General features: G+C 34.4%; 1 protein-coding gene across 1 annotated transcript in view; it reads left to right on the top strand.

Moving 5' to 3' along the window:
- LOC141507571 (aldehyde oxidase 4-like) overlaps nucleotides 1-24,685 on the top strand; it is a 159,108-nt gene that overhangs the window by 29,183 nt on the left and 105,240 nt on the right. Inside the window, exons 6-8 of the mRNA XM_074215353.1 lie at nucleotides 12,656-12,717; nucleotides 14,637-14,723; nucleotides 15,048-15,128. Coding sequence (XP_074071454.1) covers nucleotides 12,656-12,717; nucleotides 14,637-14,723; nucleotides 15,048-15,128 — 230 coding nt within the window. The remainder of the gene's footprint in view (nucleotides 1-12,655; nucleotides 12,718-14,636; nucleotides 14,724-15,047; nucleotides 15,129-24,685) is intronic.

Raw genomic sequence — 24,685 nt, 5'->3', positions numbered from 1 at the left:
ATTTTTAAAAATTTCTTCTGGATAGGCCTAGAATTGTAATTGCTGCTTCAAAGGATATGAATAATATCTTTGCTCTTGGGCATAGTTTCATATTGCTCTCCAGAATGGTTAGATCACTTCACAATTCCACCAGCAATGCATTAATGTCCCAATTCTCTCACAACCTCTCCAACACTGATCAATTTCCCTTTTTGTCATCTTAGCCAATTGGATAGGTGTAAGGTGATACCTCAGAGTTGTTTTAATTTGCATTTCTCTAATCAATAATGATTTGTCGCATTTTTCATATTATATATAGCTTTAATTTCTTCATTTGAAAATTGTCTATTCATATTCTTTGATCATTTATCCGTTGGGGAATGACTTGAAAGCTTATAAATTTGATGCAATTCTCTATATATTTTAGAAATGAGATCTTTATCAGAACTCCTAGTTGTGAATATTGTTTCTGTTTTCTGCTTTCCTTCTGATTTTATTAGTGCCTAAAACTTTTAATTTAATATAATCAAAATCATTAATTTTGAAGTTTATAATTTATTCTATTTCTTGTTTAGTCATAAATTTGTTCCTTTTTCATAGATTATATATATTATTTCCTGATCTATTAATTTATCATCCCTAATGTCTTAATCCTGTACCCATTTTGACTTTATTTTTTGACATGTTTTCCCAACAATTTTTGTCAAACAATGAATTCTTATCCCAGTAACTAATGCATTTAGATTTGTCAAATAGTAGATTACTGTAGTCATTTACTCCTATTTTTTTAAATTATCCTAATCTCCTGATCCATTACACTTTTTCTTAACCAGTACCATACAGTTTTTTTCTTTTTTTAAAGGTTTTTGCAAGGCAAATGGGGTTAAGTGGCTTGCCCAAGGCCACACAGCTAGGTAATTATTAAGTGTCTGAGACCAGATTTGAACCCAGGTACTCCTGACTCCAAGGCTGGTGCTTTATCCACTATGCCACCTAGCCACCCCCATGCAGTTTTGATGACTGCCACTTTATAGTATGATTTTAGGTCTAGTAGAGCTAAGCTACCTCCTTTTACATTTTTCATCAGTTCCCTTGCTACTTTTGACCTTTTGCTGCTCCAGATGAATTTTGTTACTATTTTTTTCTAGCTCGGTAAAATAATCATTTGGTAGATTGATTGGTATGGCACTGAATAAGTAATTTAATTTGGGTAGAATTGTCATTTATATTAGCTTAATCTAATCATGAGCAAATGATATTTTCCTAATTATTTAGATCTGACTTTATTTGGGTGAGAAATGCTTTATAACTGTGTTCATACATTTTCTGTGTTTGCCTTGGGAGGTAGATTCCTAAGTATTTAATGCTGTCTACTGTTACTTTAAATGGAATTTCTCTTTCTATCTCTTGCTCTTGAGTTGATGTTTTATATTCTGCTGTTTTGCTGAAGTTGTTAATTGCTTCAAGCAGTTTCTTAGTTCATTTCCTAGGGTTCCCTAAATATATCATCATATCATCTGCAAAGAGTAAAAGCTTTGCCAATTCTGTTCTCTTCAATTTCTTTTCCTTCTCTTACTGTTAAAGCTAACATTACTAAATCTATATTGAATAGTAGTAGTAGTGATAACAGGCGACCTTGTTTCACCTCTGATCTTATTGGAAATGCTGCAAATTTATCTCCATTATGAAAAACATTTGTAATAATAATACTACTTACTATTTTAAGAAAACCTCCATTTATTCCTAAACTTTATAGTGATTTAATAAGAATAGATGCTGTATTTTATCAAAGTCTTTTTCAGCATCTATTGAGATAATCATATATTTTCTGTTGGTTTTATTATTGATGTGTTTAATTATTTTGAATGTTTTCCTAATATTGAACCATCCCTGCCTACCTGGTATCAATCCTACCTGATCATGGTGTATTATCTTAGCAATAACTTGCTGTAATCTCACTGCTAAATTTATTTTAAAGATTTTTGCATTAATGTTTATTAGGGTGCTTAATCTATAATTTTCTTTGTTTGTTTTGTTTCTTCCTGTTGTAAGTATCAGCACCATGTTGGTGTTATAAAAGGAATTTGACAGTTCTCCTTCTTCTAAATTTTAAAATAGATTATGTAGAATAGGAATTAATTGGTCCTTAAGTGTCTGGTAGAATTCGCCTGTAAATCCATGTGGACCTTTTTCTTAGGGATTTTACTGATGGTTTCTTCAATTTCTTTTTCTGAAATGGAGTTATTTAAGTATGTTATTTTCTGTTCTGTTAATCTGGGCAGTTTGTATTTTTGTAAAAATTCATCCATTTCATTCAGATTATCAAATTTATTGGCATACAGTAAGACAAAGGAATTGCAAAGTATCTCTTTAATTTCCTCCTCATTGATGGTTAATTTACTCTTTTCGTTTTTGATAATGGTAATTTGGTAATTTTGGTAATGGTAATTTTTTTCTTTTTTTAAAAAAATCTGATTAACCAAATATTTATCTATTTTATTGACTTTTTCATAAAACCAATTCTAAGTTTTATTTATTATATCAAAAAATTTTTTTTGCTTTCAGTTTTTTTAATCTCTCACTTGATTTTCAGAATTTCTAATTTGGTATTTAATTGGAGTTTTTAATTTGTTCTTTTTCTAGCTTTTTTAGTTGCATATCAATTCATTGATCTCCTTGTTCTCTATTTTATTCAAATAAACATTTAGAAACATAAAATTATCCCTCAAAAGTGCTTTGGCAGCATCCCATAAATTTTGGTATGATGTCTCATTATTAGAATTTTCTTGGATATAATTATTGATTATTTCTATGATTTGTTATTTGATCCACTCAATGTTTAAAATAAAATTATTTAGTTTTCAATTAGTTTTTGGTTTATCTTTCCATGACTCTTTATTACATCTAATTTTTATTGCATCAAGATCTGAGAGGTATGCATTTATTATTTTTTCCTTTCTGCATTTGATCATAAGGTTTTGATGCCTGAGTACCTAGTCAATTTAGTTATAGGTGCTATGTACTACCAAGAAAAAAGTACATTCTTTTCTACTCCCATTAAGTTTTCTCCAGAGTTCTATCATATCTAAGTTTTCTGATTTCATTCACTTTCATAATTTCCTTCTTTTTTTTTGTGGTTAGATTTATCTAGTTCTGGGAGAGGAAATTTGAGATTCCCCATTATTAATGTTTTGTTGTCTATGTCCCCTTGTAATTCCCTCAACTTTCCCCTCCCCGAATTTGGATGCTATACCACTAGATTCATAATTCATAATGGTATTGCTTCATTATCTATGTTGCCTTTAAGCAGATGTAATTCTCTTCCTTATCCCTTTTAATGAGATCATTTTTACTTTTGCTTTATCTGAGATCAGATGCTACTCCTAATTTTTTTACTTCTGCTGAAGCATAGTATATTTTGTTCCAGCCTTTCACCTTTACTCTGTGTGAGTCTCTCTATCTCAAATGTGTTCCTTGTAAACAATATATTGTACTATTCTAGTTTTTAATCCATTATACTATCTTCTGTTTCATGGTACAGTTCCTTTCATTCACATTTACAGTCAAGATGAATAATTCTGTATTTCATTCCATGCTATCTTTCCCCATTTATATTTTTCTCTCTTTTTTCTCTTATTCCTCCTCACCAAAGTTTTACTCCCTTTCCCCCTTAACTTTTTTTTCTCCCTTTGTAAAAGTTTAAGGCAATGGGGTTGAGTGACTTGCCCAAGGTCATACAGCTAGGCAATTATTAAGTGACTGAGGCCAGATTTGAACTCAGGTCCTCCTGACTCCAGGGCCCCTTTAATTTTTAAATTTTGACTTTTAGTCTATTTTCACTTATAGCTCCAACTTCCCTTTTACCAGTCCCATTCCCCCTTATCTTTTCTTTCCCTTGATCCCTCCACCCTTCCCTTAGAGTTGGATAAACTTTTAAACCCAAGTGGGGATGTATTTTAGTCCCTCTCCAGACCAAATCTACTGAATAGAATTTACTCAGTGTTCACACCCTCCCTTCTTTCCCTGTAAAATTAAAAATCTTTGTGCCTCTTCACCTGCTATTATTTATCACACAATCAATATAAATCAGGTATCATCAGTCACAGCTTGATTAATTGATTGCTTGATAAACTCAAAATATTATCAAAATACTATCAAGGATTGATTGCTTGAATGTTTGATAATTGTCATTGCTTCAAAGTCACTAAGTACCCTACCCTCTTCTGTCTCATTAGAAGTACACTTTTCAAAAAGTCTTAAATTATATCAAATTTAACTTACTCCCTTTTCAAGTACCCTCCCAGCACACACAAGCTGTATAAGCCAAAGTATCATCCAAAGCATAACCATGTCATGAACTATTTGTACACTTTCCCCCAAGGAAATCTATCCTGCCCCCTTTGTTAAGGAAGTAAAGTATGGATTAAGTACAACCCTGATTTAATTAACTATGAGTCTCTCAAAGGGCTCTAAGTGTTGGGACTCTCTTAATGTTTCATTTAATAACTTTACAATTGGTTGTAAGTTATGGGGGATACTGAATCAGACTATTCAACTTATGATGCCCTTATCAGAGAAAGTGATAAACTTTGTGAGCGCAGCAAGTTAGAGTGGGTCAAAGAAAATTGAGACACTTAAACTTTAGAGCAAACACTCCTCCTTTTCAACAGGACTTTCTGCCTCAAAGATAGTGATGTTATCTAGGACCACTTTAATGGAGAGAAGATTCAGCCATACCCAAATACTCTAAGTCCAATCTCTTCAATTATATTTGACACTTTAGCCATCCTAAGCAAAGTATAATTCTAGAGAGTTATGAATGTTATATCTTCCCTTTTAGGATTGTATACAATTTGATGGTCTTGACTGACATTTGTTTTGCTTTGTTTTGTTTTGTCCTTCACCTTTTTATTTATCTTGTTATGCATCTCTTGAGTCATGTATTTGGTGATTAATTCTCTGCTCAGATCTGGTGTTTTTGTCAGGAAATTTTGGAAGCTCTTTATTTTGTTGAACATCTATCTTTTTCCCAATTGAATTTTGCTGAATATATGCTGAGTTTTGTAGGGTAGTAAATTATTGGTTGTAATCCCAGGTCCTTTGCCCTCCATTATATGGTATTCCAGGTTCTCTAATCCTTCAGTGTTGAGGCAGATAAGTATGATTATATTTCCTTTGAATTTAAATTGTTTCCTTTTTGCTACTTGCAGGATTTTCTCCTTTATTTGGGAGTTCTGGAGTTTGACTATAACAGTCCTTGGAGTTTTTATCCTGGCCTCTTTCTGGAGGGGTTATAAGTATTCTTTCAATGGTTATATTGTCTCCTTGTTCTAGCAGACTTGGACAGTTTTCCCTGATAATTTTCTGCATGATATTTTCCAGGTTCTTCTTTTGATCTAGGCTTTCTGGTAGTCTGATGATTCATAAATTATATCTCCTGGATCTATTTTCCAGGTCGTATGCTTTTCCTAAAATGTAATTTACATTTTCTTCAATTTTTTCAGTCTTTTTATTTTGTTTGATGGAATCTTGTAGTCTTGTAGATTCATTTATTTCTATTTGTTAAATTCTAATTTTTAGGTTTCATTTTCTTTAATTAGCATTTGTGTTTCTTTTTCCAGTTTGTTATTTTTTTACTTTTAACAGCATTGTGTTCTTTGGTCAATTTTTCATAATTTTATTGCATGACTCATTTCTTCTTTCCATTTTTCTTCTTTCTCTCTTCTTTGGTTTTTAAATTCTTTTGTAAGCTCTTCTATGAGATTTTGGATTTGAGTTCAATTCATAGACTTGTTTGAGACTTCCCCTGTGAGTAATTTTTTACTGATTTCTTTGGACATGACATTGCTATCAACTTTATCTGCAAAGTAGTTTTCTTTAGGAGCACTCTTCTAGGTTTTTTTGCAAGGCAATGGGGGTAAGTGGGTTGCCCAAGGCCACACAGCTAGGTAATGATTAAGTGTCTGGGGATGGATTTGAACTCAGGTACTCCTGACTCCAGGGCCCATGCTCTATCCACTGAACCACCTAGCTGCCCCTAATTTTTTGAAAGAAAGATTTTATTTATTTTGAGTTTTATAATTTCCCCCCTATTCTGGCTCCCCCCCAACCCCCAAGGAAGGTAGTCTGTTAGTTTTTGCATTGTTTCCATGTATACACTGATCTAAGCTAAATGTCATGAGAGAGAAATCATATACTAAAGGAAGAAATAGCAAAATTACATAATGAGATAACCGTTTTTCCCCCTGAAATTGAAGGTAATAGTCTTTGGTCTTTGTTCAAACTCCACATTTCTTTCTCTGGATACAGATGTTATACTCCATCGCAGATTGTCCCTGGTTGTTGCACTGAAGGGATGAACAAGTCCATCAAGATTGATCATCACCCCCATGTTGCTGTTAGGGTGTACAATGTTCTTCTGGTTCTGCTCATCTTGCTCAGCATTAGTTCATGCAAATCCTTCCAGGCTTCCCTGAATTTCCAGCCCCCTTGGTTTCTAATAGAACAATAATGTTCCATGACATACATATACCACAGTTTGTTAAGTCATTCCCCAATTGAAGGACAGTCACTTAATTTCCAATTCTTTGCCACCACAAATAGGGCTGCTATGGATATTTTTGTACAAGTGATATTTTTACCCTTTTTTTCATCATCTCTTCAGGGTATAGACCTAGTAGTGGTATTGTTGGATGAAAGGGTATACACATTTTTGTTGCCCTTTGGGCATAATTCCAAATTGCTCTCCAGAAAGGTTGGATGAGTTCACAGTTCCACCAATGATGTATTAGTGTCCCAGATTTACCCACATCCCTTCCAACATTGATCATTGTCCTTTCTAGTTATATTGGCCAGTGTGAGAGGTGTGAAGTGGTACCTCAGAGATGCTTTAATTTGCATTTCTCTAATAAGTAGTGATTTAGAGCAATTTTTCATGACTATGGATTGCTTTGATTTCCTCTTCTGTAAATTGTCTTTGTATATCCTTTGACCATTTGTCATTTGGGGAATGGCTTTTTTTTTTATAAATCTGGCTCAGTTCTCTGTATATTTTAGAAATGAGTTCTTTGTCAGAAATACTAGTTGTAAAAATTCTTTCCCAATTTAATACATTTCTTTTGACTTTGGTTACAGTGGTTTTGTCTGTGCAAAAGTTTTTTAATTTAATGTAATCAAAATTATCTAGTTTGTTTTGAATGATGTTCTCCATCTCTTCCTTGGTCATAAACTGCTTCCTTTCCTATAGATCTGACAGCTATACTACTCCTTGATCATCCAGTGTGCTTATAATATTGTTTTTTATGTCTAAATCTAGTATCCATTTGGATCTTATCTTGATATAGGGTGTGAGGTGTTGGTCTAATCCAAGTTTCTGCCATACTAACTTCCATTTTTCCCAACAGCTTTTACTGAAGAGAGAGAGTTTTTATCCCCATAACTGGATTCTGGGTTTATCAAATAGCAGACTACGATAATCCTTTCCTGCTATTGTACCTCATATATTTCACTGATCCACCACTCTATTTCTTAGCCAATACCAGACAGTTTTGATGACTGATAGCTTATAAAATAATTTTATATCTGGTAAGGCCAAATCACCTTTTTTTGTACTTTTTTCCATTGAATCTCTGGAAATTCTTGACTTTTTATTTCTCCATATGTATTTATTTATAATTTTTTCTAACCCCATTAAAATAATTTTTTGGAATTTTGCTTGGTAGGGCACTAAACAAGTAGTTTAGTTTTTTAAATTATCTTTGTTGTTTTAGCTCTGCCTCTGGGGTATGGGGAATATAGATCCAAGCTTTTTATGCTGGGATTGGAATATGATCCCTGATTTGTTGGTGGTCAAGATGTTGTCTATGCTTGTCTATGCTTGCCTTTGCAGAGGTTTATTTCCTTCTTTATGTCCAGCTTTTGCCTATGCATTGATTTGTTCCCAATCCAGTCCTATCTTTTGCCCCAGTATTCCCAGGTTTCAGACTTTGTTTGGGGTTGGGACCCTTCCTACTGGCTTGCTATCTAGCTGCTGGGACCTATGCTACTGTCAAGTCCAGGGACTTGGACTGCACTGTGATTTAAAGCCTCCCACTGATGTTTCCCCCTCCAGTCTCACTTGGCTTTATTTCCCCTTTTCCCCAGAAAAGTCAGACCTTCACTGAAGATCTGTCATATCTACCATTGAAAACTCCTTTGGATCTTCTCTTTTTCTTGGTGGGATCTGTAGCTTTAATTTCTGTGCAGAGGCTTCATTTATCTTTGGTAGGGAAAAGCTCCAGAAGCATGTTAGCTTCATGCTGCCATCTTGGCTCTGACCTGGAAGGACCCTCTATCTTATTCTGGCATCCCATTTTTCTATTTTATTCTACATTCTCTCTCTTTTAACTTTGTCCCTCCTCAAAAGTGTTTTGCTTATGAATACCCCTTCCCCCCAATCTGCCCTCATTTTCATAGATCCTTCATTTTCTTTTATCCCCTTCCCATCTTATTTTCCTTTAGGGCAAGATAGATTTCTGTACTTAATTGAGTGTGTATGTTATTCACTCTTTGAATCAAATCTGATAAGAGTAAGGTTCATTCATTCCCTCTCCATTTCCCTTCTTGCCCTCCACTGTAAAAGTTTTTTCTTCTCTCTTTTCTGTCAAATAAATTACCCCATTCTAACTCTCTCTTTCCCTTGTACTGCTTAATTTTATTTTTTTAAGATATCATCACTCCATATTCAACTCACAGTGATGCCTTCTGTCTCTTTATACTCCTCCTGTCAACTGTCCTAATAATGAGAAAGTCCTTATGAGTTACAAGTATTATCTTTCCAAGTAGGAATATGAATAGTTCAATAAACCCTTTATGGGAAGACTTTATCCCTTTCCTGTTTATTTTTTTTTATGTTTCTTTTGATACTTGTATTTGAAAACCAATCTTTTTGTCTGTTTGACTTTTCATCAGGAAGTTTGAAGTCCCCAGTTTCATTAAATGTCCATCTTTTCCCCTGAAAGAATATGATGAATTTGGCTGGGTAGTTGATTCTTGGATATAATTCAAATTCTTTTCACTTCTGGAATATCAGATTCTAAGTCCTACAATCATTTAATGTAGAAGTTTCTAAATCTTGTGTTATCTTGACTGGGGCTTCATGATACTTGAATTGTTTCTTCCTGGCTGCTTACAATTTTCTCCTTGAACTGGGAGCTCTGGAATTTGGCAATATTATTCCTTAAAGTTTTTAATTTGGGTTCTCTTTCAAGAGACAATCAGATTTTTTCAATAGAAAGAATTTTCAATAGAAAATCAGGGAAGTGTTTCTGATAATTTGTTGAAAGATTTGTTGAAAAATAGATCAAAGATCATGGCTTTCTAATAATTTAGTTATTTTCAAACAATCTTTCCTACATTCTTTCCCCAGGTTAGTTGTTTTTCCAAAGAAATATTTCACATTTTCTATTTTTTAAAAATTTTTTATTGTTTCTTGATTTTTTCATAGCATCATTAACTTTCATTTAACCAATTCTAATTTTTAATGAATTATTATATTCTGTGAACTTTTATGCCTCCTTTTCTGTTTGATCTATTTTCAGTGAATTTTGTACCTCTTTTTCCAGGTGATCAGTTCTGCTTTTTAAGACGTTCCTTTTCTCATTGACTTTTTGTACTTCTTTTACCATTTGACCTGGTCTATTTTTTTTGCAAGGCAAATAGGGTTAAGTGGCTTGCCCAAGACCACACAGCTAGGCAATTATTAAGTGTCTGAGGCCAGATTTGAACTCAGGTACTCCAGGACCAGTCTCTATCTTCTATGCTACCTAGCTTCCTTGACCTGGTCTATTTTTTAAAGATGCTATTTTCTTCAATATTTTTTCACATCTCATATATCATGATGTTGAGTTTTTTCATTATTTTCTTGTATCTCTTTCATTTCTCTTCCCAATTTTTCATCTACCTCTCATTTGATTTTCAAAATTCTTTGTGAACTCTTCCATAACCTGAGGGCACTTTATACTTTTCTTGGAGGCTCTGGATATTAGAACTTTGACTTTTTTATAGTCTTCTATATTTGTGTTTGATCTTACTTGTGACCATAGTAACACTCTGTATTTAGAATTTTTTTTCTGTTGATGACTCATTTTCCCAGTCTATGATTTGATTTTAACTCTTTGTTAAAATAGCACTCTGCTTCCAGGGTGGAAGGCAAAGTGTCCCAAGCTTCTGTGGTTTTGTGCATCTGTTTGCAGAGATGCTTTTTGGGATCCATAAGTTTTCAGTTCTTCTAAGGTGTTATAATCTAAGGAAGTATTTATAACTCTCCTGACCTATACTCTGGCCTATGAGTGATCACAAACCTTCCTTTCTTCCCTGGAACTTTGACAAGGGTTCCTGCTCTCCTGTGGCCGCAAGCTCTGGAGTGCTACTCCTCCTCCTCATCCTGTGACTGACATCTAGGACTTTGACTCAGATCTGAGTATGTGTAAAGCAACAGTCCTACCTCAGTGCTAGTAAAGAGATCCTTGTAATCACCTTCTGATCAGTTACTCAAACCACTTACTGTTTGTGGGCTGAGAGCTCAGCAAGCATTTGCTACCACTGCTAATTCAGCAACTCTTCAGGCCTGTTCCTGGTTTTCTGGCATGTTCTGTGCTGGCTGGATTGTGCTTCAATCTCACCCAGGTCTGAAAGACCCTGCTGAACTTTCCAGTTGTCTCTGTCAACTGGACTTGTGGGATCTGGAAACTGCTACTTTTGCCACTGCTGCTGAGGCTGGTCTGTGCTAGTGTCACTGTGGTCCTCTTTCACTCTGCTGCAACAGATCTTTTCTGCCAATTCTTCAAATTGTTTGGGCTGGAAAATTATTTTACTCCATTTTCTTGAAGGTTCTGCCACTTTAGAATCTATTTAGAATCAATATGTAACAGTATTTGGTAGTTTATGGGATAGCTCAGGCAAACAAGTCCCTGCCTTTACTCTGCCATCTTGTCTCAGTTTAGTTTTATTTTGAGCTGTGCTTTTATTAATTTGAAGAACTCTGCTTTGAAAAAGTCCTCACATTAAAATTGATCAATATTTCATCTATATATTATTAAACTAGGTAGCTGCTTGGAGTACTGAGAAGATATTTCTTGCTATATCACATAACTAATATGTAAGAGGTTATATGTGGACTTATAATTTTTTTTGCCTCCAGGGAACAATCTATACACTATGACACCATCTTCATTTTTATAGTTTTATTGGAAGAAAACTAGTTTTGATATGAGGCCAAAGAACAAAATAATCCCCATTCAAATAAAAACATTCTAGTGAGGTTTCCCTCACTAGAGGGAAAGTACAATGAAAATGTATCCATAATATAAAATTAATGAATAGAAATATTTGCAAATTTGCTAAATACAAGGTAGCTTGGGAGAGATAGCACAAGTAATTGGAATCAAGGAGATAAGAGAGTCAGAAAAAGCTTTATACAGAAAATAGTGCCTAAGCTATAATCGTAAAGGCAGCAAAGGAAGTGGTAGGCATTGAATAAACAAGGAAAGAGTAAGAGACCACTCATATTGTATGAGGAACAGAAAGAAGTTCAGTTTTTTTAGATTGTAGAATGCAGAAGAGAGTAATGGTCCATGAAACTGGAAAGAAAAATTGAGGCTGGACTGTGAAGGGTTTTAAATACTAAATAGAGGAAATCATATTTTTAGGATCCAATATAATATCCAATATAATCCTAAAGTGAACAGGAAATCACTGACATTGGTTCAGTGGTGGAGTAATATGATCAGATCTACCCTTCAACAGATCAATTTGGCAAGTGTATTTGAATAGACTGGAGTGGCAGAGAGACTTGGAGTGGGAAACTAATTAGGATGCTGTTGCAATAATTCTAGTGAGAGATGATTAGTCCCTGAACTAAGGTAGGAACTGTATGAGTGAAGTGAGGAGATTATATGTGAGAGATGATATAAGAATAAAAATGCCAAGATCTGACAACTAATTGCATGAGGAGTTCGGGACAATGCTGAAATTATGAACTTGTCACCCTGGAAGATTGGTAGCACTTTTGGCAGGAATAGGGTTGTTTGGAAAAGGAAAAAGTTTAAGGGAGGAGATTCAGTTCAGTTTTAGACAAATTATTTTAAAGATATCTTTAAAGTATGCATGTATGTATGTTTGTGTGTGTCTGTGTAAGTATGTGCCTGTAAATCATCTCAAAGGAATCTATGAGGTTACCCAGAGAGTGTATCAAGGAAGAAGAGAAAGATACAATTTTTGGAAACATTCACAGGTAGAAAAATGTATTGTGGATATTGAAAGATCTGCTTGCAATATAATTGGAAAGGAATAAGAAGTTCTCAAAGTGGGATAGTTCTTGTAAATGAACCATCTTGCCCATTTTATGAAATGTAAAATAGAATTTTATTACCATTTTATTCATTTCACTAATCATATGAGATGAGATGGCAAGTTTAGATTTTATTACTTAAAAATATATATCCTCATATAAAAGTATACATTAATTTTTTTCTCCTTTTTATGTCAGTTCCAATGTTGTATCCTTGCTCCTCTCAGAGAGTCTTAGAGTAGAGAATAAAAGGGGGGGGAGGTGGTGAATAAGTAAAACTAAACAATTCATTAACCAACTTCATTATATACAGAGTTCCATACCTATACATCCTTCCGCCTTATTCAGGTAATCTGTGCCGATGTACTGGATATCGACCAATTGTAGAAAGTGCGAAGACTTTCTGTGAGGTGAGTAAAATAAAGAAAATTGTGGTATTAGAATAGGTGATAGTTTAGCAAGTTGATAATTTTTATTGAATGATATGCAGGAATCCAGAGTATATCATGCCTGAACTTGGATTTGGGCATGGCAAGGAACATTAAGCTGCTGTTGGTTTTTGTTCAAGGGAAATGACATAGTAAAAAGAATATTTTAGAAAAACAGTTCTTGGTATCCAAGCATAAGCTAGGATATATCAAGGGGAATTGGAGGCAAGCACCAAATAGGGTGCTATTAGAGTAATTTAGACAGGAATTTTTGAAGACTAAACTAAAATGAAATAAATTTTTAAAAATTAAGAGACATTTAAGAATAGGAATGAATATTATTTGATTAATACCTGAATATTGAGAATGAAGGATAAGAAAAGGTAAAAATAAACTCAGTGATTTTGAAACAGGAAATTTGTATTAGGGTAAGCAATGGCAAAATAATTTGAGAATGTATTCTGGGACAAAAAAGTGTATGGAAGAAGAGAAGAAAGATATTTTGAGTTTATAATAAGTAATATAGAGTGATATATCTTTGAGGATGTTTTGTGTGACACAACTTGAGTCAGATGCCAATTATATAGCATACATTTTCTAAAGAAGTAAATTAATCCACATATTTTAACAGGCTAAGATTTATATAGATGTATTAATCAAAGGAAAGCTTAAAAACAGCATATATAATTAACTTTTAAAACTGTTCCATTATTAATACCACAAAATCTTAGAAATTAAAAGACTTTGCTATCTCTTTACATATGGAGTTACAGTATAATAATAAATAAATAATAAATAATGATAAAACTTTGCTTTATTATCATAATCAGAAAATCTATGTACTGCCTAATCTATAGAAAATAATCAAAATAGACTTTTTCATTATGGGTGTCCTCATTTCATCTCTAAAACAAGTTCACCTATTGAATAGTGCGCTTTCTAATAAAAAGACCAACTTTATTACTTTTAAGGAGGGTATACAATGAAAGACTCTTACTCATGAAAAAATAGTCAATAAACATTTTTAAACACTTACTATATATTTAAGACACTGTGTTCATTGTTTAGGATACGAAGAAAGTGAAAAGATGATAGAATGTAAACTCCTTAAAATCTTGGTGTGTTGGTTTTGTGCTGTCCTCAGTAGCATAGTTGCTGGCTCACAATAGGTACTTAATACATGATTGTTGAATGAATAATAAATTACTTCTCTTTAAAATTGAAATCACTGATTTACTTAATAATCTGCACTGTGCAAGGATTTTGCTTAGTTGCTATGATTAAGAAGATAAAAAAAAAACAGATCCTTCCCACAAGGAAGTTACTTTGTCTGGTAGGACCAACCCCTCCCCCAAATACCAATTGGTATATGATTGAATGAGCAATATAATTGTTCTACCTTCATTTTGTGAGTTTTGGAATGAATATAATAAAGGATTAAAGGATGAACTGCCTTTTGCTTTTTGGGGGATGCTGTGGAAGTCCTCATTACTGACTAAAATAATTTCTTGAAAGACAGCTAATTGTATAGTTTGTTCTAGTCAAATTTTTATTGGCTCTTCAGGATAAACCTCACTTTCTGCAAGAACATCTCCTTGGCTAACTGCACTATACTTAGAGCCATTCATTATTATTTTCCCCCATCACTTAGAGATTGTCCTGCATGATACCATTACAGAAAAGTTTTATTTCCTCATCATAGTTTTTGTTTGTCAACATGAGCCATCCAGCAGATCCTTTTCCCATTCCCCTCCTCACTGTAAGTGAGGGCAAAGGAGGGCAAAGATCATATTTTCCACTTCTTTTGTAGACTAGATTCTGGTTAGACATACAATAGACCCTCAATAAACTCCTGCAGAATTAACACAGGAACCTATTTTTAAATTATGTAATTTCCAAAGGAATCAGCTATTTGTCAACTGCAAGGAACAGGAAAGTGCTGCATGGATAAGGAGGAAGATCAATTTTCCCTGGATAAAGAGGAAAAGGTATGTCATGGATTTCACTTCCAATTTGTGGTAAAGTTAATTTGATGATCAAAGTAGCTAGGCAATGCATGACATAAATTCAGATGAATTTCCTTGTCTTTTCTTCAATGACTAAAGTATGTGGTAATAAAACATCAGTTATAACAAAGCCTTGGAAATAGTTCTCAAAGGAACCAGCCCACAATAGATCATGCTCCTGGGGTGTGAGGAGAAGAATGGGGCTAGTGTTGAGGTGTGTATCATTTTGCAGGGTAAAGATCTTGATTTGTATCCTCCTTTATTCCATGAAATATTTAATAAAATTCAATTTGGTTTGCTTTTAAGATGTGTACTAAGCTGTATGATGAAAGTGAATTCCGGCCCTTTGATCCTTCACAGGAACCTATATTTCCACCTGAGCTAATAGTAAGATATTTTTATTTTGTTTTCTATATTGGTTTGTGTTAATAGAAAAGAACACATTAACTAATGCTTATTTATCATGCTACCCATATTTCTAAAAATTAATAAACAGTAGAACATAACAGTCCAGGACCGTGTTTCTAAATGTTCTACTAGGTGAGTTCCAGAGAGTTTGGCTAAAGTTCACTTTAAGAAAAGAGGTATGACATAGATTGAAAGGCAATAACATGGAAATCTGAAGACACCGATTCAAGGACTGGCTCCATTACTTTCATAGTCAGATTCATTAACCCCAATGAACCTCTTGAAAATGGTGCAGCTTCCATCTGCAGTGATGTTTTCAGATTTATGAAAGAAGGGACCAAGAATGCAAAGAATTATGCAGTTTTCATTAAGATATTAAAAAATCACTTTGCTTTTGGTATTCTAATGATGAGATCCTTTACCCAGTGACCAAAGAGTGAACATTCTGCAGAGAAATTGATTCAGGTCAATGATAGCAATTATAGTAGAGTACAATATCCTTCTCCCAGTCCCTCATATTCATAATCTAGGAGTCATCTTGGTTTCTTCTCATCCTTCATATTGAAGCTATTGCTGAGGCCTGTCAATGACACCTTTGCAAAATCTCAATTATAATCTATTCTTCCTTCTGACACTGCTATCACTCATGTGTAAGCCTCACATCCCTCTTGGACTATTGTAATATCCTGCTGGTGGGTTTTCCTGCTTCAAGTCTCTCCTTACTCCAATCCATTATTCACTCAGTCACTAAAGTGATTTTCCTAAAATGCAGGTTTGGTCATTTTACTTCCCCCAACTTTCCACCTCTAGTCAATAAACTTCAGTCACTTCCTATTGCCTCCAGAGCAAATATAAAATGCTCTGTTTGGTATTTCTCCCTCCTACCTTTCCAGATAACCTTACTCTGAATATATTCTCTTTAAATCAATGACACTGGCCTCTTGCCTATCCATGAACAAGACACTCCATTTCTCAACTCTGGGCATTTTCCCTGGTTAGCCCCTATGCCTGAACTAGTCTCCTTCTTCCATTCTGACTACCTCCTTGGTTTCCTGTAAGTCTTAACTAAAATCCTACCTTCTACAAGAATCCTCCTCTAGCTGCTTTTTTAATTTGATATTTTATTCATTTTTCCAATTACTTGTCATAAGTTTTTCAACATTTGTCTACTTGCATATTTATAAATTACAATCTTCTTCCCACCTTTCTCCTCTTAGCAGGTTTTTTTTTCACATTAGGTTATGGATGGTGGCATACATAACAGATCTTGCAGGGTTGTCCTAGAGATCTCTGAACTGCTGAAAGGAGTTGCACCCATCATAGTTGATAAATTCACAATGTTATTGTGTTATTTTGGTTTTGTTTTTTGCTTTAGTTTTTGCAAGGCAATGGGGTTAAGTGGCTTGCCCAAGGCCATATAGCTAGGTAAGTATTAAGTGTCTGAGGCCGGATTTGACCTCAGGTACTCCTAACTCCAGGGCTGGTACTCTATCCACTGTGCCACCTAGCCACCCCCCACAATGTTATTGTTAATGTAAAAGATATTCTCTTGGTTCTACTCCCTTCATTCAGCATTAGTTAGAGTAATTCTTTCCATGCTTCTCTAGAGTCGGACAATTCATGCTTTCTTATAGAACAATAGTACTTCATAACATTCATATACCACAACTTGTTCAGCCATTCTCCAATTGCTGGGCATCCCCTGAATTTCTAATTCTTTTCCATTTCAAAAAGGGTTGCTACAAATACCTTTGTACATGTGGGAACTTTTCCCATTTTTATGATAACTTTTGAGTATAGCTCTACTATTGGTATTGCTGGGTCAAAGAGTATGTTCAGTTTTATTGTTCTTTGGGAATAGTTCAATATTATTCTCCAGAATAGTTGGATCAGTTCACAACTCCACAATGCATTAATGTTCCAGTGTTCTCATATCCTCTCCAACATTGATCATTTTCCCTTTTTGTCATCTTAGTCAATTTGATAGGTGTGAGATAGCATCTCATAGCTGTTTTAATTTTCATTTCTCTATTTGGTAATGATTTGGATAACTTTTTATATGATAATATATAACTTTATTTTGTTTTTGTTTTTCTTTAGGTTTTTGCAAGGCAAATGGGGTTAAGTGGCTTGCCTAAGGCCACAAAGCTAGGTAATTAGTAAGTGTCTGAGACCGGATTTGAACCCAGGTACTCCTGACTCCAGGGCCAGTGCTTTATCCACTGTGCCACCTAGCTGCCCCTAATATATAACTTTAAATTCTTTGTTTGAAAAGAGCCTATTCATATCCTTTGACCATTTAACAGTTGGTGAATGACTTATAATCTTATAAATTTGATTCAATTCTCTATATATTTTAGAAATGAGACCTTTATCAGAACCACTGGTTGTGGAAAAAGTTTCCCAACTTTCTGTTTTACTTCTAATCTTGGCTGCATTGATTTTATTAGTGTGAAACCCTTTTAATATGATATAGTGGAAATCAACAATTAACCATATTTTGGTATATGGTATGAGACAGAGGTCTCTGTTTAGTTTTTGATACATTATTTTCCAGTTTTTCCCAGGAATTTTTATTGAATAGTGAGTTCTTATCTAAGAAGCTAATATCTTTATGTTTTTCAAACAATAGATAACTATAATCATTCACTATTGCTTCTTTTGTACCTATCCTAATCCACTGGTCTCTCAATTTTATTTATTAGATCAATGGTATTCTTACTTTCAATTTTATTGATCTCTTCTTTGATTTTCAGAACTTCTGATTTTTATGTTTAATTGGGGAAGTTTAATTCCTTCTTTTTCTAGCTTTTTAAGTTGTACATACAATTCTTTTATCTCTTTCTCTATTGTATTCATAGATATTTATATATTCATTTATAGATATAAAATTTCCCCTAAAAACTGCTTTGGCTGTATCTCATAAATTTTGGTACTACATCTTCTGCAATCATTTTCTTGAATGGAATGGTTGATTATATCTATGGTTTGTTGTTTACTCCATTCTTTAAAATTAGGTTATTTAGTTTCCAATTAATTTTTTGGTTTATCCTTCTATTGTTACATTTTTATTGCATATTTTTTATCTTTTACATATTTTTATTGTTACAATTTTTATTACAACATGATCTGAAAAGAATGCACATATTATTTCTGCCTCTCTGCATTTGATTGCAAGGTTGTCATGCCCTAGAACATGTTCAGTTATGGTATAGATGCCATGTACTGCAAAGAAAAAGGTATATTCTTTTCTATCCCCATTCAATTTTCTACAGAGACCTACCTAAGTTTTCTAAAATTTTATTCACCTTTTAAATTTCCTTCTTATTTAATTTATGGTTAGATTAATTCTGAGAGAGAGAGAGAGAGAGAGAGAGAGAGAGAGAGAGAGGTTGAGGTACCCTATTATTAAAGTTTGGTTATCTAGGTTCCTTGAAATTTGTTCAGCTTCTCCTCTTAAGAATTTGATTTCTGGGAGGGGTACAACCAAGCTGGTGGAGTGAAGGCAGGAAACCCCAGAAGCTCTCCCTTAAAACACAAATGACCCTTTGAACTCTTTAAATAATGACTCTAACCAAATTATAGAGTGGAGGAATCCATAGAAAGACTGAGTGAAATAATTTTCCAGCCCGAGAAACTTGGAAGATCCAATGAAAAAGTCTGTTATACAGGGTTGGAAAGAGCAGCAGTGCAGTTAAGGCTGAGTGGGTTGTGCCAGAGCAAACTGGTTCCAGTCATCCAGGAACAATTCACAGGGTGCCTGGGTACCTAGGGACCCTTGGATCCATGGCAGCTGTGACAGTTTCCAGACCTCTCATTCCAGGGATTGCCAAAGACAACTTGGAAGGTCAGTGGGAAAATTCTGCTGCACTAGAATGAGTGGAGGAGCCCACTTCAGTGCCTGGGAACTGGAAGCAGGCCTGCAGAATCACTGAGCAGCTGCTTCCAGAGTGCTCAGCCCACAGACATAAGGGGATAGGGGACCCTTCAGAGGTCTCTCTGCTATCTATTTCTAAGTCAGGACTCTGTTTTGCCCATACTCAGCTCTCAGTCTCAGAATGGGGAACTTTCCTACCTTGGTGGAACAGAGACCTATTTGCAATTCCAGGGCAGAGGGAAGTGCTTGTAATCATCCACAGACTAGAGAGAGCCGTCAGAGCCACTCCTAAAGTCCAGAGACTGGGGAAAACAGCTGCAAAACCCCTCAAAAGTTTGGGACAGTATATCCTGGAAACAGAACCCCAACTTAACAAAGAATTAAAGCCAAGTCATAGGCTGGAGAAATGAGCAAACAACAGAAAAAAATCCTACAATAGACAATTATTTTGGTCCCATGGAGAATCAAAATAAGCATTCAGATGACAAAGTCAAAATTTCTGTATCTAAAGCCTCCTTAAAAAATATGAATTGGTCTCAGGCTATGGAAGAGCTTAAAATAGATTTTTGAAAATTAAATAAGGGAGGTAGAGGAAAAACTGGGAAGAGAAATGAGTGCAATACAGGAAAAGCTGGTAAACCAAGTTAGCAGCTTGTGATGGAGATCCAAAAAACACTGAAGAAAGCAACATTCTAAAACCAGTTTAGGTCACATGGAAAAAGCAGTCCAAAAGGTAATTGAGGAAAAGAATGCCTTAAAAAAGCAGAATTGGCCATATGGAAAAGTAGATACAAAAGCTTTATGAAGAAAATAATTCCTTTAAATATAGAATGGAACTAAGGGAAGCTGATGACTTTGTGAGAAATCAAGAAACAATATAGCAAAACCAAAAGAATGAAAAACTAGAAGAAAATGTGAAATATCCCATGGGGAAAAATAACCCAACTGACCTGGAAAACAGATCCAGAATAGATAATTTAAAAATTATTGGACTTCCTGAAAATCACGATGAGAAAAACAGTTAAGACTTTATTTTTCAAGAAATAATCCAATGGGCGGCTAGGTGGTGCAGTGGATAGAGCACTGGGCCCTGGAGTCAGGAGTACCTGAGTTCAAATCTGGCCTCAGACACTTAATATTTACCTAGCTGGGTGGCCTTGGGTAAGCCACTTAATCTCATTGCTTTGCAAAAACCTAAAAAGGAAAAAAAAAGGAAAAAATAATCCAGAAAAATTTCCCTAATATGCTAAAAGTAGAGGGTAAAATAGAAACTGAATGAAAATATTGATTCCCTCTTGAAAGAGATCCCAAAATAAAAACTCCCAGGAACATTATAACAATTCCAGAGCTCTCAAATCAAGGAGAAAATATTACAAGCAGTAAGAAATAAACAGTCCAAATAACATGAAGCTACATTCAGGATTATACAGGATTTAGCATCATTTGCATTTAGGTCTCATAGGATTTAGCATATGATATTACAGAGGGCAAAAGAACTTGAATTACAACTGAGAATCAGCTACCTAGAAAAACTGAACATTGTCTTTCAGGGGAAAAGATGGACATTCAATGAAATAAGGAGCTTTCAACCTTTCTGTTGAAATGACCAGACCTGAACAGAAAGTTTGATCTCCATGTACAGGACCCAGGTGAAGCATAGGGATGGTGGATGGGCAGGGCAAATTATGAGGGATTTAATAATTTTGACCTTCTTGTATTCCTATTAGGGAAGATTTTACTGATAATTCATATGGACCTTTTCCTTTTTTAGGGCAGTTAGAAAGAATATATATACACAAGGCATAGGAGCAGGGGTGAATATGAAGGTGTAATATATTATAAAGTTGGAGTTAATAGGTGATAAGAGGAAGACAGGGAAGGAAAAGTAGAATAGGCTAAATTTTTCTATGTAAAAGAGGCAAGAATAAGCTTTTGCAATGGAGTGGAAGGGGGCAGGCAAGGGGGAATGAGTGGGCCTTAATTCTCATTGGAAGTGACTCAAAGAGGAAGCAACATCCACATGAAAAGGATATAGGAATCTTTCTTACTTTAGAGGGAAAAAGGAGAGGGAAGGAATGGGAGAAGTGGGATGGGGGTGGGGTCCTGAAAGTGTAGGGGGGATACAAAAGAGGGAAGATCATGGGAGAGGGTAGTCAGATACAGCACTTTGGAAGAGGGACAGGGTAAAAGGAGAGAGATAATAGCATAAATAGGAGTGGGGAGGAATAGCTTAGAGTGAAATACAGCTAGCAATAGCATTGTGGGAAAAAATACTGATGCAACTTCTCTGATGAGCTTATGATAAAGAATGCAATCCGTCCCAGGGACAGATCCAATGGCATCTGAATACATACTGAAACACACTATTTTTTTCTTCTCTCAGATTATTTTTCTTGAGCTTTCTCCATCTTTATGGGGGGGGAGGGTTTATATTTACCTTTGCAACTAGTCTATTGCAGTAATGTGATAAAATAGTAAATAAAATTAAAAATAATATTAAAAAGCATTTGTATTCTGTACTATTTGATGCATATATGTTTAATAATGATATAACTTTGTTGCCTATAGTCCATTTTTAAGAAGATGTAGTTTCATTCCTTATCCCTTTTTTTTTTTAGATTTTTTTTGCAAGGCAATGGGGTTAAGTGGCTTGCCCAAGGCCACACAGCTAGGTAATTGTTAAATGTCTGAGGCTGGGTTTGAACTCAGGTATTCCTGACTCCAGGGCCAGTGCTCTATCCACTGTACCACCTAGTCGCCCCATCCTTATTCCTTTTAATGAAATCTATTTTTACTTTTGTTTTGTCTGAAATCCAGATTGTTATCCCAAATTTTTTCACTTCCACTGAACCACACTATATTTTGCTCTAGTCTTTTATCTTTACCCTGGGTGTTTCTCTTTGCTTCAAATGTGTTTCTTGTAAGCAACAAATTGTAGGATTTTGAATTTTAATCCATTCTTCTATCTGCTTCCATTTTATGGGAGAGTTCATCCCATTCACATTTACAGTTAAGATTAATAATTCTATATTTCCCTCCATGCTATCTTGTCCTATTTGTACTTTTCTCTCTCCTTTCCTCTTATTCCTCCTCACCAATGTTTTTCTCTTTTTCTCCTTTAACTTGTACTTTTAATTTTAGCTTTAACTTTACTTTTAATTTTACCTTCACCTTCTCTTTTATCATTCCTCCCCCTCCTTTATTTCTCTTTCTCCTCCCTTTTCCCTGTAGGGTAGGACAGAGTTTTTAAACCCCATTGGAAAAGTATGCTATTCTTTTTCTGGGTCAAATCTATTAAAAGTATTTTCTATCAACTCTCATAGATCTTTGTTCCTTTTCACCTGTGTTATTTAAGCACTAATGCCTAGCCTTCTCCCAGTATAGTCATTCTTTTCATACCTTGTCTTTCTTTTTAACTCTGTCTTGTAGCTAAAACCCCTTTGTCAAAATATAGTCTATATATTTGCCCTGATAGAAATACCAGTCTGAAAAGCTGATGAATTTGTTGCTTGATTGATTGATAAGCACTGAATATCACAAAGTATACTGCCCTCAACTGTTCCATTAGGAAATATACTTTTCAAAAGTCATAAATCATCAATTTATAATTGATTTATACCAACCCCTCCCTTTTCATGTACTTTTTGGATGCATAATCCTTATGAACCAAAGCATCATTCAGTCCTCATGAATGATTTGTACTTTCTTCCCCATCACAAACTCACTACCTTCAATTTTAGCCAAAGCATCAAGCAAAGCAAAATTGCTTTGATCTTTTCATGTTCAATGATCTTTTCATGATCTTTTCATGTCTAATGCTTTTAAACACACTCTTTCCCTCTATTTCTATAGTACTCCAACCATAACCCTACAGTTCTCTCCAACCAAAGTATCAGTATCCTTTTAGTATGTCAACAATGGTACTCAACCCACTTTAAGTAAAATATAGATTAAGGCAAGATAGCTTCCTAATCTATTTATGTCCAACTCTTCTAAGTATACTCCCACCCTCTGCCCCTATTGTATTACAATCCTCCTTAACCAAGGTATCTAATAAAGTCACTATGATTTAATTATTTCTAGTGCCTCTAAGTACTGTCCTTCTCTCTATTTTTATGCAACCCTCATAATCAAAATTGCATTCATGTCTCATTTATATCCATATCTTCTAAGTGAATTCCCTTCAAGTATATTCAATTCTATAACTAAAGTTATAGGTGTTATCATCTCTTATAGGGATATATATCTATATCTATATCTATATCTATATATATATATAAAGTTTAATGATTTTAGCATTTTTTCCTCCCCTTTCCTTTTCCATTTTTATGCGACTCTTCAAATTTTGTATTTAAAGATCAAATTTTCCTTTCATTTCAGATCTTTTAACAGAAAATTTTGAAATTCCTCTATTCATTGAAAATGCATCTTTTTCCCTGATAGAATAAGTTGAGTTTTGTAGGCAGCTAATTCTTGATTGTAATGCAAAGTCTTTTGTCCTCTGAAATGTTATATTCCAATCCTTCCAGTCCTTTACTTTTGAAGCTGATAGAGCTTGTCTAATTCTGATTGTTCTTTCTTTCTATTTAAATTGCTTCTTTTTTTTTGGCTGCTTGCAGTATTTTCTCCTTTAGTTGAGAATTCTGGAATTTGGCTATGATACTCCTTGCAGTTTTTAATGCTGGAGTCTCTTTCTGGAGGTGTTCTTTTTATTCTTTCCAGGATTATTTTGTCTTCTTTACCTAGTATATTGGGATAGTTTTCCATGATAATTTCTTAAAATATATTTTCCAGGGTTTTTTTTTAAAGCTAAACTTTCGGGTAGACCAAGAGTCACCAATTTTGTCTCCTAGGGTCTATTTTCCAGATTGTTTGCTTTTCCAAAAAGATACTACACATTTTCTTCAATTGTTTTTAGCCTTTTGATTTATTGAGTTAGCCTTATTGATTTATGGTTAGCTGTTATTTGTCCAATTCTAAGTTTTAGAATTTTGTTTTTTCATTTTTTCATTTCATTTCATTTTTGTGTTTAATTTTCCATTTGTTAATTTTATTTTGTACTGAGTTACATTCCCTTTTCAATTGGTCCATTTGAGTTTTAGATAAGTTGCATTCCTTTCTCAGTTGGTTGATTTTTTCATATTATTAAATGAATTGATTTCTTTGATCAATTTTTTCATAATTTTCCTGCATGGTCCTTATTTCTTTTTTCCTAGTTTTCTTCTTTCTTTCCTATTAGGTTTATAAAATCATTTTAAAAGTATCATATGAGGTTTTGTATTTGAGACCAATTCATAAACTCCTTTGATATTTCCTGTGTGGTTAATTTGTCATTGCTTTCTTTCTTCCTCTTAGATGACATTTTTATCATCTCTCATCTGCATAGTAGTTTTCTATGGTTGGCACTGTTTTAGATTTTTTGCTCATTTTGATATTGAACTCTCCTCCTGGGGTATAGGGAATATAGTCCCATGTTTTTTTGCACTGGGTCTGGTATCTGATCCCTGAATTGCTGGTCAAGATGTAGCCTGTGCAATCCAGGTGCTGCCCATGCAGAGGTGCATTTCTACCTTAATGTCTAGGCTCTACTTGTGCAGTGGTTTGATTTGAACCCAGTTCTGTCTATTACCCCAGTGTTCCTAAGATTCAGACTTTGCCT

This window comes from Macrotis lagotis, chromosome 1, assembly GCF_037893015.1.
Source record: "Macrotis lagotis isolate mMagLag1 chromosome 1, bilby.v1.9.chrom.fasta, whole genome shotgun sequence".
In the NCBI taxonomy this organism is placed as follows: Eukaryota; Metazoa; Chordata; class Mammalia; order Peramelemorphia; family Peramelidae; genus Macrotis; species Macrotis lagotis.
Note: the sequence above shows the minus strand (reverse complement) of the source record. Positions and strands in the feature narration are given on the sequence as shown.